Raw genomic sequence first — 13,876 nt, forward strand, 5'->3', positions numbered from 1 at the left:
GGGCTTCATAGGCCGACATTTATCAGAGGAAATACATGACACCCACTGTCCTATAGACCCTCCCTCAATACCGTGAAGAAAGACTCCTGTCACTAGACTAGAGATGGGACGATATGAAAATTTCATATCACGATTATTGTGCCCAAAGAAATTGCGATTTACTAAATAGTCACGATAATCAAAATATCCCAAACATCCATTATGCTGGGTTTGGAACATTTGCCAAAATAATAGCTGATCTACAAGCTCACTGAGCTTGTAGATCGGCTATTATTTGGCAAAGAGATTTGGTAGAGAGTGAAAAAAGACTGCATCAATTATGTATTATAAGTATGATTTACCAATAGAGGGTTTAAATGGATATGCAGCTCGGCAAATAAAAAGTGAATTGATCACAATGCATGACGGAGGATCACGATAAATTAAATCTCCACGATACGATAATCGTGTTTCTTTTATCACAATAAACGATAATATCGCTTATCGTCCCACCCCTAGTCACAACAAGTAAAAACTGTTGACAGGAAGAGGAAAGGAAGAAACCACAGGAAGCTTCACAAAAGAGGGGACCCCTTCCTTCCAGAGCGACATCCACATGCAAAACAAACGTACAACACTATTACAGTAGTGGTCTCTAACATTATTAGCATAAAAGGGATAAAGGCATATTATCCCTTTTATGCCCATATATGAAGATCCCTGAGGTCATCGATATACATCACTGGCCTGATGGCCAAGACATTGCCCATATCTGTGTGGCTGGTACAGATAGGGATCTATCTCCACGTATGGGCATACAAGGGATTGTATGTTGTGATGTAATGGGAACCACTTTAACAGAATCCCTTTTATGACACGTTAAACATCGACAGTATACTGTGCCTCAAGAACGGTGGTTGCGTACTTTGTCGAACGAATGGTGACAAATCAGTAGTTCTCAACCTTTTCAGGCCGTGACCCCCAAAATAATCATATTTTAACTGGGGACCCCCCCCCCCCCCCCCACCCACCCAGACGAACACTAAGAGTTGAGGCATTACAACACAGTTCTATTGTGAAATTAGATCTACATGCTCACAACGCGCGTTGTGAACATGTAGATCGGCTATTTTCACAATTTCTGCCTCCAATATGGCTAATGTTTGTTTGTATGCTGGCAGAGTTAAGGGTAGACCTTCAAATTTCAAAGTTATTGAGATACACTGACCTAGACTGCAGTGGTTCTCAACCTGTGCAAATTATTTTTGGGGGTTCCCAGATGATTAGCTTAATGTGAAACACTGTTTTCTCACTCAAAAGCAAACAAACCAACATACGGTTTGAGTGTATGGAGGGTAAGCACATTTCTGAAGTGACAATTTAAGGACTTTTTAATACCTCTAAAATGACACGTTAAACATTGGCCAAATTATCAAATATTAGAGGCAGAAATAGCCGATCTGCTATTTTCACAATAGAACCGTGTTATGCAAAATGTAATGCCTCAACTCTTAGTGCTCGTAGGGTGGGTGTGTGTGTGTGTTTGTGTTGGGGGGGGGGGGGGGGGGGGGGGGGGGGGGGGCCTTTTATTTTTTAGCATAAAAGGGATAAAGGCATATTATCCCTTTTATGCCCATATATGAAGATCCCTGAGGTCATCGATATACATCACTGGCCTGATGGCCAAGACATTGCCCATATCTGTGTGGCTGGTACAGATAGGGATCTATCTCCACGTATGGGCATACAAGGGATTGTATGTTGTGATGTAATGGGAACCACTTTAACAGAATCCCTTTTATGCCCATCTACGGAGATCCCTGATGTCATCATCAATATTAAGCCCATATCTAACAGGACTTCATATGGGAATGCCCATATATGGAGAAAGACAGCCCATACAGTATCTATTTCTTTTCTCTTTTATTAAGCTTTTGCAGATACAGGCTTTATGACAAAACATTCAAAGAACCTATCACTGATCTGCAGCTACTCAGTCAGGGGTGTATGATATATAAACTGAATGTTTAATGATTAAATGTCCTTGAGCTTTATGGGATTACAGTCACAGAGGTGTGTGTTCAGCCTCTTAATAAAGGCATGAATATTGCTTGGTGTAATGTCTCCAAAAACAGCAGGGGGCAGTGTGTATATATAATTATGTACAGTCAATCAACAGTAACAGCATATAATGGCAGCAATATACCATCTGCTGGCAGTAAAACATTTCCGGCACTTAACCTAAGCAGGGAACTGTCCACTCCAGTTGCCTACAGTAGGCCTACAGTATTTTTATAATTATGTTTTATTTAAGCTTCCACTTAGAACAAGGGTCTTCAACAGGGGATCCGGGACCCCGAGGGGGGTCCTCATAGAGTTACTACGGGGGTCCTCCAAATCTTGACAGAAACCTTTTTTCTCCTTTTTTATATTAACCACTTGAATCCAACGCTGCGAGGCGTTGAGCTTGTAGATCGGCTATTTTCTGAAAAGTGGTTTGGTGTAGAGGGGGAAAAGAATGTCGAGTTTATATAAAATATATTGATGATTGTGCCGTCAAACAATGAAACAACCGGTATATGGAATCTATGAAAAGGTTGTGGGGGTCCCTGCTTCATCTCTCTCTCAACTAAGGCGTCCTTGGCCTGAAAACGTTGAAGACCCCTGACTTAGAAAGTGGTATAGAAATATTTGACCAGGAGTATCGACAGTATACTGTGCCTCAAGAACGGTGGTTGCGTACTTTGTCGAACGAATGGTGACAAATCAGTAGTTCTCAACCTTTTCAGGCCGTGACCCCCAAAATAATCATATTTTAACTGGGGACCCCCCCACCCACCCAGACGAACACTAAGAGTTGAGGCATTACAACACAGTTCTATTGTGAAATTAGATCTACATGCTCACAACGCGCGTTGTGAACATGTAGATCGGCTATTTTCACAATTTCTGCCTCCAATATGGCTAATGTTTGTTTGTATGCTGGCAGAGTTAAGGGTAGACCTTCAAATTTCAAAGTTTTTGAGATACACTGACCTAGACCAGTGGTTCTCAACCTGTGCAAATTATTTTTGGGGGTTCCCAGATGATTAGCTTAATGTGAAACACTGTTTTCTCACTCAAAAGCAAACAAACCAACATACGGTTTGAGTGTATGGAGGGTAAGCACATTTCTGAAGTGACAATTTAAGGACTTTTTAATACCTCTAAAATGACACGTTAAACATTGGCCAAATTATCAAATATTAGAGGCAGAAATAGCCGATCTGCTATTTTCACAATAGAACCGTGTTATGCAAAATGTAATGCCTCAACTCTTAGTGCTCGTAGGGTGGGTGTGTGTGTGTTGGGGGGGGGGGGGGGGGGGGGGGGGGGGGGGTCGGTCCCCAGTAAAAATATTATTTTGGGGTCGTGGCTGAAAAGGACCATGTTGTGACCCAAGAAACGGTGCCTAGAAAAATTTATATCGTTCCCACATCTTTTTCAATTCATTTTTGTGTAGACCATACCCTTGTGGACTAAAAAAAAAAGGTAAAAGGTTCCACACATCTGTAGGATTTGTTAGAAGCCAAAAATGTATAGAAATGTTACCAAAAGAAAAGAAAATCTTATCCTGCTGGTTTCGCTTGTACATTTATTTATATTATTCACCTTGGCAACACAAATTCTCTGTGAAACTGACATTTACAGATAAACCATTTGAGACAGTATTGGTACATTAGTATACTCAAATGTGAACTTAAGCCATGAAATATAGCAAAGTCGTGAAGAAAAACGCTCCTTCAACACAAGTGAGGGCACCCAGCATAAGTTAACAAAATACAGTATATAAAATTTGCAACAACACAGAGGTGGAACCAAGAAATGTGGAACCACCGTCAGAGGCTACTGTGTGTAATGAAAAGAAGCAGCACACTGTAAGCCAAAATGGCTGAAAATCTAAATGCTACAGACAAGACTGAAAATATGCATCAATTCTCAGAATCAGTACAAAATGGTACTGATGGGAACAACACAAATATGAACCCAAAGGTATGGGTTCATATTTGTGTTACGTATTATGTGGCGTGTTGGCATGGAGAGAAAGCTCATTAGTATGAAAGGTCTAGTACCAGTCTCCACTGAAACATGCCTTCAGAAAGCAACAGCTCTCACCGCATGAAGGTAACACACTCACATACATACCGATGAACTGGCTTTAATAATAACAAAAATAACTTTAATTTATACAGCACCTTTCATGAACCCACAGACTTCTTTTTACAAAGCCATAGACAAACAACCAAACAAAAACAAATATATGCCATAAGCCTGAGAGAATAGGCGTCGAGTGGGTCGCCTTCAACCAGCAATTGGCACCCAAAGAAGCTGCCCAGGAAAACAGTGGCTTTTAGGACACAATCATGTTATAGACGGAAACAAAAACCATAAATAATATCACCCCGATAAAACCCGAGTGTACACAAGATGATCAACGTTATCGGTGCCACAGGCTAAAAAGGTGTGACCAGCCGTTGGCGCCGAAAGAAGCGCCCCAGGAAAACACATGGGGGCCTGGGTGGCTTTAGGACACAATCATGTTAGACAGAAAATAAAAAAGAAACGTAATATCGCCCTGATAAATCTGTGTGTACACGAGATAAACGTTATCGGTGCCACAGGATAAAAAGGTGTGACCAGCCGTTGGCGCATAAATAAGCTGCCCAGGAAAACAAAGGGTGTAAAGAGTGATAATCTTAAATTTGCACTGCAAGATTTAAAAGAAAATCTAGGTTGATACCCTCACAAAAACATGCAGTAATCCTGGTCTCAATAATGCCTCCCCCTGGCCAGCCGGGGCGTCTGATGGAGGGGAAAGGAACTGGTTGGAATAACGTGCACGAGCTACATCCATCCCAGGGAAATCCCCCCAGTCAGGTGAAAAGAAACAACTTTGACTACCCATGCATGCATTGAAGGAAGCATGAGGTTTGTCCGTCGTCTCCCCAGGAATGGCAGAGGAAATTGGCACTGGGTGAAAATGGGTTTCAAAATCGTGGGATAAACATTAAAAAGAAAAAAAGATTTAATTATGCAATATTTTATGTATTTAAGTATTTGTCTATTATTTATTTAAGTATTTGTCTATTCATTTATGTATTTCTATATTTATTCATTAATTTCCTCATTTATTTATTTATAAATGTTATAAATATCACCCCAATAAATCTGAGTGTACATTCATACCTCACTTACAGACCCGGGCCATTTAGAATCCGGTCAAGGAATCACTAGGTTTGGGAGTATACAAGTGTACTGATGAGCAAGGCATATCTGCTACCTCCATGCCACACTCCTAGACCACTTAGGCCCCAACGCAGATCTGTGTCACGGCCTGCCCAACATCCATGGCCAAGACAAACATTTGACGAAATAATCTTCATTTCAATATAATTATTATTTATCATTATAACTTAAATGAGCTGGCTGCCATCAGAGGGACCCCCACAAAAAGACCACCCCAAAAATCGGCACAAGTGCCCTTTTGTGAGGTTTGAGAACCTGCCTTCTCAGTGTTCTCTGTACGGCCCTGAGGTAAAATAGGTCTATCTGTCCATATTATAAATGGTGAGTTCACAGTTCATTTTCCATATAGTCCTTATTTGCTTCCTTGACCGTGTATATATAATGTACCGTCACTTAGCTGTAGTGTTTTTAGTTACTGTCCACCAGATCCAGTCATCCAACAGGATTGACAGTGTGCTTGAGCTCAGCTGATGTCTCAGAGTGGGAGAGGTCCGTTGTATTGCAGCCAGGTGTAGACAGCCAGCCCTTTGGGTGAGGTCGTTTCTACTCTTGTAGATGTAGATGAAGAGGCTGGTTTTCACTGAAGCTGAGCCAGCCAGCTGTCCATGAAAGAGTTGAAGCTCGACTGGTGATTTGACCATTTTATTTGTAGTCTCAAACTGAGAAGAAATAAATAATAATACATACATTTAAGTCAATTAATCATTGCATCACCTGACAAAACATGTGTACATTTCATGTAAACTCCAAATCACTATGAATACATTGCCAAACATAGCCTACACATTAACAATACAATTAGACTGTTCAGCGTGCATGCATAACCAGTAACCAAAAATGCAATGTGAGAAGATAAGACTAAATACAATAAGACCAATATCCCTCAACAGTGACAGCACAAGATTGACAAATAATAAAATCATCACCTTTCTTTTCCCCCTTCTAGCCAGGTGCTTTTGAAGTGTATTGTCTGTCAGTTTGTTCCACGGTTTGACCTTCCGTCCCTTCCCAAACAAACTTTCCTGGATGCCATTAAGCTCCTCTGCTCTGCCACCAAGGCTGTTTTATAGTCTACCTGTGTAAGGCTATCTGCAGCCATGCTGGGCGTCAGCTCCAGGTGAACTTGATTTCCTTCTAATTGTGGGCAGGAAACTCATGTAGATCGTCTATTTTCACAATTTCTGCCTCTAATATTGAACAATTTGACCAATGTTTGACCAGAGGTACTAAAAAGTCCTTAAATTGTCACTTCAGAAATGTGCAGATACCCTACACTTACTGTATACTGTATGTTGGTCTGTTTACTGTTGAGTGAGAAAACAATGTTAACATTTTGCTAAACATCTGGGGACCCCCCCCCCAAAATAATGGGGTCCCGACCCACAGGTTGAGAACCACTGCTTTAGAACAAAACCACGTTACACACAGAAACTAAGATCATAATATTCACCCATTTAGAATCCTGTCAAGGAATCATGGTTGTCCCTGGACCCCACTTTGAGAACCACTGCCATACATCAACATGGGAGGCGGAATCATGGTTGTCCCCGGACCCCACTTTGAGAACCACTGCCATACATCAACATAGGGCTTTATGATCAATCGCCTACCAGTCCCGATATTGTAAAATCCCATTTTAATTATAATTTATGTCTAGAGTGCATGTATCATGTATGTTAGGTCCATCATATGAGTCTATGTATCATGTGTGTTGTCTGACAAAAACCCCAGAGCCTAAATCCTGCGTGTGGGGAAATTCAGTTGTCACAGCAGCCAGCAATGTGAGTGAACAACATAAATCTTTGTTCACAGTGATTTTGAAAACATAAGTCGTATAGATTATTATTGCGACATTGATTGCTTTCCCGGGTCACTGGTAGCTCTGAATGGGCCCTCGGGCAATTCACAGGCCTCAGGTAATTTAGTGACATAAATGTCAAGTGCTGCTGTCTATACCACACTCTGGCAGCTTTTGGAAGCTGCGTGAGCTCATAAAACATTTAGGGACAGCGCCCCTCCGTCTTGGAGAGATGAAACAGGCCCTAAAATGTTGCTGCGGTGTTGTAATGGTTTATGGTGGAGTTCCACACAATCTGTCATGATGCCAGTAGAGCCACCACCCATAAAGGTCAGGGGAATTTTTCAGAGTTAGCAGCGGCACATTGAGCTTCTACACCCGTGCAATTGATTGGAGACAGGGGCGTCACAAGGGGGGAGGGACTGAGTTACTAGGGCCCAAGGTGGAGGGGCCTTGATTATTTTATACTTTAGCTATTGAAAAAATAGCAGATCTACAAGCTCACAGCGCGGCACCGAGCTTGTAGATCTGTTATTTTTGAAAAGTCGTGAAAATGTGTACAAATGTTTGAATATATGTACTTTTTTTAAGCAAACATGTGTAACTCAGATTTTGCTTCTGGCGGGTCGCTCCCTGGTAGTAAATATTTTGAGATGGGAGTCCGTGGCCAAATACATATCATTTTGGGGGTCCTTCACATGAAAAGGTTTGAGCACCACTGACATAACAGTTTTTTTTCCCAAAAAACCTTAGGATTTGAAATATTCAGACTTGCACAAATTTTCACGATTTTTCAAAAATAGCAGATTAGATCTACATATCTATTTTTCAATAGTTAAAGCACAAAATGTGAGTGAATACTTGTTAGCCTGATAAATCAGTCTGCACATTACCACCCCCTGAATATAGTGTGTGAAGAGTCTGACGCTTGCAGCCAGGCAAAATACTTGTACCCCCAGGGCCCAGAATTTGGTGTGACACCCGTGTGTGGTGGGTGTTCTTCTGGGGTTGAGGATGAATGATTGGCCCTGAATCCAAGGATGGGGGTTCAGACCATTAACTCTGAACGCACCGACAAGACAAACATTGTGTAGTAGGTAAGGCCCCAAGGAAGCACGCTCAATTCCATTATGATGATGATGCAGAGCTGAACGAGAGGTCTGTGTGTCCATCTAGTGTTTAGTAACGGTAATGGCAAAGGTTGGACATTGTATGTATGGGGATTTCCTCATCTAAACTGGGAATTAAAATGAGGACATCGTCAACATGGCTTTGTTCTTATTGCGTGCATCATTCGTCGCAGCCACAGCCCCACAGCAGCAGCGTTGTGTAGTCATCAGCCCATTTTAAGTACTTCCTCAAAATAAAAGCATGAAGGGAAGTTACCAAACTTTGAGGTGTGCATCGGCCTATTTCTAAAAAGAGATAAAGGGAAGTAAAAGAAACAAGCACCGCCAAAAAACACTTCCATCTGGTTTTGACCACCGTTTTCTTCTCTTTTTTTTTATTTGGCATAATTTAAAATCATCTCACTGTTAGTTCATTTATACAAATATGCTTTTTGTTATATATAAAACAATTACAAATAGATTTCTACAAATCAAGTTCCCAGTGTAAAAGTGTAGTACCACGCACACGGTAGCAATACAGACAGCTCCGGGACACAGACAAAGAGAGCCCCACACAGGTGTGTTCCACTTCCACGGCGTCTCCCGAGTGACGTTCAGAAAACACCGAGCTCAACCACAGTTGACAGTTTGACACGTTAACGCGTACACTTTAAGCCCGACTTTCATGCTCCCTCGTACGACGGTATCGCGTGCTGGAAATAGCAGACCTAAACAAGCCTTCGTTGATTGGTTCTCCGGGCCAGGGTTGGTCTTCTCGGCATCTCTCCCCTTTTTCTTGGGGGTAGATTGGCCAAAAAGAAAACAATCTACATGCTCACATGAGCTTGTAGATCGGCTATTTTTGAGGAAACGGTTTGGTATAGTCGGGGCGAAAAGCGATCTAACTACAGTTTAACTCGGGTCCATAAGAATAATAGAGTTGGAGTGGTTAAATCTGACAAGAATGAGATGCAGAATCAGAGTTTGTACGCCACGTGCTGGCGTGTACTTGTAGATCAGCTATTTCCGGCGTACGGCGGAGCATACATTAAGCATTACATTCACCCCCTCCACACATTAAGTCATATGGATCTGTTAAGACGTCACACTTCCTCAACAACACAGACTTCCTCAACAGAGACCACAGACCAACGGAATCATTGGTGTTAACACGAAACCTGGCACCCGTGTCACGCATCATTTTTGCTATACTTTACACAGACAAGCCACATTCAAAAAGTTTACTTATAACAACAGTATGCCCTTTTCATATGAGTACATGAAAATAACAAAAAAGAAACTGTATAGTAAAATGGTCTACCGTTATTGACAGCTGTGGGCATCAAGCAACCATTTTTTTGTTTTAAAAAAATAATCATAAAATGGAATATAAAAATTTCTCAGATTGGCGAACAAGGCACTTTCCACTAAAGAGTTCTTGCCACGCTTACGTTGAGAGTTATGGTGTGCCTGTAAGCCTTCTTGGCCTTATTGCTTGTGCACAACGCGGGGATGTAAACCACACTGTTCAGAAGAAACATGGGCAAGGAGCGCTCCGTTTCACACACCACCAGGCCAATCAAATCAGACCTGAGTTGACGTCGGTTTAGCACCTGTGTGCCACGAGACGAGTCTGAGAATGGGTGTTTTTCAACAGGAAGTATTGCATAAACAAGTTTCTGAAATACACATGAAACTGAAACCAGAGTTGGTTTACCCCGTGTCAAACACAGACAGGCCTGGTGGCACTCGCAGCACTACAACAGGAGCCTTTGGGTTTTGATAAGAGGGGCTTCTGCTACAGTCTTTGGTTTAGATAAGGCACCTGACGATTTCTGTTTTAAAGGCCCCTTCGATGCAGTAAGGAACTAGACCTGCAGAAATACCAGGCTATATGGCAGTCATGGCACTAGAGAATTCTCTGAGATTAAATGATGATCAGTAAACCAACACAACGTAGGCTGTAGCCTATCAAACAATCAATTAAATCAGTCAAACCTATTTATAATCTGCTGAGAGAAATGTTAAGGCGACAAACGTAATTGACAGGGAAACTTAATGCGTCCTGGTTTATCAAATCCAAGTATATTAGCTAGACAACACAATATATCATCTCACGGATCAATTGGACATAGGTTATAACAAAAATAATATTCAACTTTAGCCATGATCACACTCATGGGTTAAAAACAATAAGTGGGGGGGAAATACAACCATCAGAGTAAATTCAACATACTTAGCCAAAAAATAAAACAGTCACTGGATGATCCTACCCTGTCAGTAAGCTATGCTTAGGAGTGGTTTAAACAGCACTCAGTGTGAGTCTGAAAGCATTAAGACAAAGCTAGAGCAGAGCGGCACAACACAACCAGAGGCTTCCTGACAATGACATTTTTGACAAACCCAAGTACTGGCAAGCGGTTCATCCGTCAGGCCATTATGGACACCCGCTCCTCCATTACAGGAGGAAGGGCAAACGGTTGGCTGATTTTAATGATCCGGGGACTTATTATCTCACAGGGCCTATTTGGCTCCACTGGGGCGCTGTGGAAGGAGAGACTGGCAGCTCTCGCGTGATGCCACACCGGGCACAGGAGAGAGAGACTGGCAGCTCTCGAGGAGTTTAACCTCTAATCTGTGCACACTGGAATACGCCTCGGAGACGACCGTCACACCTCGGCTGTGGCCAGACGGCTTAGAATTAAACGTTGCGTTCACCCTCTAGACATGCCGTTTACCGCTGAAAGGGCAAATGAGGGCATGATTCAGGGGTCAGGTGGGGGGAGTTATTTTTGAAAACTGTTGAGATGCACCCAGGGTGAGAGTTTGAGGTAGTCATTATTGCTCTACCTGAACAAAAGGCAGATCTCTTCTCTCCAGTCAAACAGGGCAGCCTGGTTGGTTTGCTTATTATTATGGCTTGTGACGAGCACAGTCAGCATGAGATTTCATAAGGCAAAGCAAGAGAAAACTATTAATCTTAGAAGATGAAACATTTGTTGATGGGGGAAAAAAAGGGTGTAAATATCAAAAGTTAAAAGACAAAGAAGAGACCAAGAAAGAAAGAGGGAAGATCCACTCTGTAGCCTCTGTTTTGGCATCATAAGTCACTTTGGTGTTGATGGAATGAAATCCCCCCCCAGGAGATGAATGAGGGAAGAGAGGAGCGTACAGAGGAGCTGAATGAAGAGTCTACTACACACTGGTAGAGGTGGAGGCAGCTAGACAAGGCCCTCCTGGTCCCACATCCCCTTTCTCTCTCCTCCTCCCCCTCCGCAAGTCCGAGTCCGGGAACCGTTGGTCCATTACAACAGCACACAAACCTTTCCTCCTTTCTTTTTCGTGACGGGGTACAAGACGGCCCGCACGGCCTCGGCGAACACCTCCCGGACGCCCTCCTGCAGCAGGGCGGAGCACTCCATGTACTTGACCGCGCCTATCTGCTTGGCCAGGGCGTTGCCCTGCTGCTGGCTGGTGGGCGCCAGGCTCTGCTCCTTCAGCTTCTTCACCGTCTCGGCGTCGCCCCGCAGGTCCCGCTTGGTGCCCACCAGCAGGATAGGCACGCTGGGGCAGTGGTGGGACACCTCCGGGTGCCACTTGTGCCGCACGTTGGCGTGGGACGAGGGGCTGCCGATGGAGAAGCAGATGATGAAGACGTTGGTCTGCGGGTAGGAGAGCGTGCGCAGGCGGTCGTACTCCTCCTGGCCCGCCGTGTCCCACAGGTTGAGGCTGACCGTGCGGCCGTCCACGCTCATCTGGGCGCTGTAGTTGTCGAACACGGTGGGAATGTACTCCTCGGGGAAGGCGTTGGTGGTGTAGGAGATGAGCAGGCAGGTCTTGCCCACCGCCCCGTCGCCCACCACCACACACTTTATGGTCTGCATCCTGCCTTCAACCACTGTGGGCTGCAGCACCTAGGAAAAACAACAAGGAACAATGAGCAAAACGTACCTGTTTACCATACAAAGAACAATAAGGAAATGAGTACAATATACCTGTTTATTATACAAAGAACAATGGATGAATACTTCCCACAGATTGCACACACACACCCAATGAGAATTTGAAAACATGACCAACGACAGAAAAACTCCCATACTTACTGGGAGAAATACAACAATGTGCGAACACAACAGCAGGAATTGCAAACTGTTGTGATAAAAGAAGGCTAGAGAATGGAATACAACCACCCTAAGGACTACAGACAAAATGTGACACAGCTCTGTTTGCACAACGCTGTACCCCCTCCAACTGTACTATGTTCCCCTTTTTCAACTGTTTTTATTACATTTTGACACTTGCTTTGGCAATGCAAACGTATGTTTTCTCATGCCAATAAAGCTCCTTTGAATTGAAATTGAACTGAGTACAATATACCGGTTACTACATATTATGGATGTCGGGTGGAAACCTTATATGTCCAAAACAAACTACTTTTCAGGAAATGGAATAAAGAACTTGCGTCCTATTGGATGCAGTGTAGTTATTATTCAGTCACAAGTGCTTTTCAATATTTTTGCATTAATAAAAACCCACAGTATACACTTAACCACTTTCACTTTCAGAATTATTCTAAAATAGCACACACAAAAAAAGCCAAAACTAGAAGCTCACTACTTTTACGCAACAACACTGCCTTGAACCATTGCCATTAGCAAGAATATCTGTGGGTGCTTGTACCTGTGTATATTCCTGAAATGTGTATTTTCACAACATATTTCAAGCATTTTTGAATATCTGGCCTGTTTATTGTATCCTTATAGTCCTTGTTTTCCTCCCTCTCTCTCTCGCCCTCTTACATTTCCTGAACACCACAAACGATAGAGCTTGTTGTACCAAACAACAGTTTCACCCACTTCTTCAAACCGGTGATGTGACAATAAGTAGATTCAGATAAAACTTACAACATCAAACAAGTCAATTCAAACAACCGTCGTTTCCACATTTCCTAACGTCAGGCCACTTCATAAACACGATAACAAAATATTATAAAGCCAAATCTTTCACGCATAAGTAACACTTTGGTTTAACGAACCAAAAAAGCGTCTGGTTGTGTTTTAGCATGAGATGAGAGCTAACTTACTAACTACCGCTATTTGGCTGATCGACGAGGCAATAGATTATGATTTATATAATGCCAAGAGACTTTGCTTCTTGATCGACAAATGATCCAAGCATATCGACGGTTTCCCAAACCGAGAAAGCCCAACTATTGGCGTCAACTATTAACTTTGAGATGTTGTTTTACTTTAATGATAGTCCCAAGCCACTAGGCGTTCCCTCACTGGCTAACGGTAGCTAGCGTCAAGCTAAGGAACTAGGCGCAGTTTGGGTAGGCTAACAAGCTAACTAAGTTAGCAAACAAGTTGAAAGTTACTTCGCAAACACAATTTCAGGGCATTTCTGCTCTCGCACACGCGACCAACTCGTAGTTCATCTCGTTAATTGCACATTACGTAGTTCTGAGTGCGTAGTTTTCCCTAAAAAGCGGACTTTTAAAGCTCTTTATAAACTTACCGCCACTTAGCTTGGGAGCTCCTTTTCGTCTCGTACAGTCAATCACAGCCGCATCCGGGGAGTTGTCCATTACGTAACCCTGGGCGCACTGCACCATGGGAGTTGTGGTCTTTGTTTGACGATGGTGGCATCTGACCGCTAGATGGCAGTGGTGAGCCGTGCTAGTTTGCTTATTGTGAAACTTGCT

The 13,876-nt window shown here is 42.9% G+C and overlaps 1 protein-coding gene across 1 annotated transcript; it reads right to left on the reverse strand.

Annotated features, from left to right (window-relative positions):
* Positions 1-8,599: 8,599 nt before the first annotated feature.
* Positions 8,600-13,738, reverse strand: rhogd (ras homolog gene family, member Gd). The gene is made up of 2 exons (XM_080745527.1): positions 13,690-13,738; positions 8,600-12,086 (listed from the first exon to the last, which is right to left on the reverse strand). The coding sequence occupies exon 2, from the start codon at positions 12,054-12,056 to the stop codon at positions 11,478-11,480; it is 579 nt and encodes a 192-aa protein (XP_080601653.1). The 5' UTR covers positions 12,057-12,086; positions 13,690-13,738; the 3' UTR covers positions 8,600-11,477.
* Positions 13,739-13,876: the final 138 nt, after the last annotated feature.

The sequence above is a fragment of the Nannobrachium achirus genome (assembly GCF_963921795.1).
Source record: "Nannobrachium achirus genome assembly, chromosome: 17".
Lineage (NCBI taxonomy): Eukaryota > Metazoa > Chordata > Actinopteri > Myctophiformes > Myctophidae > Nannobrachium > Nannobrachium achirus.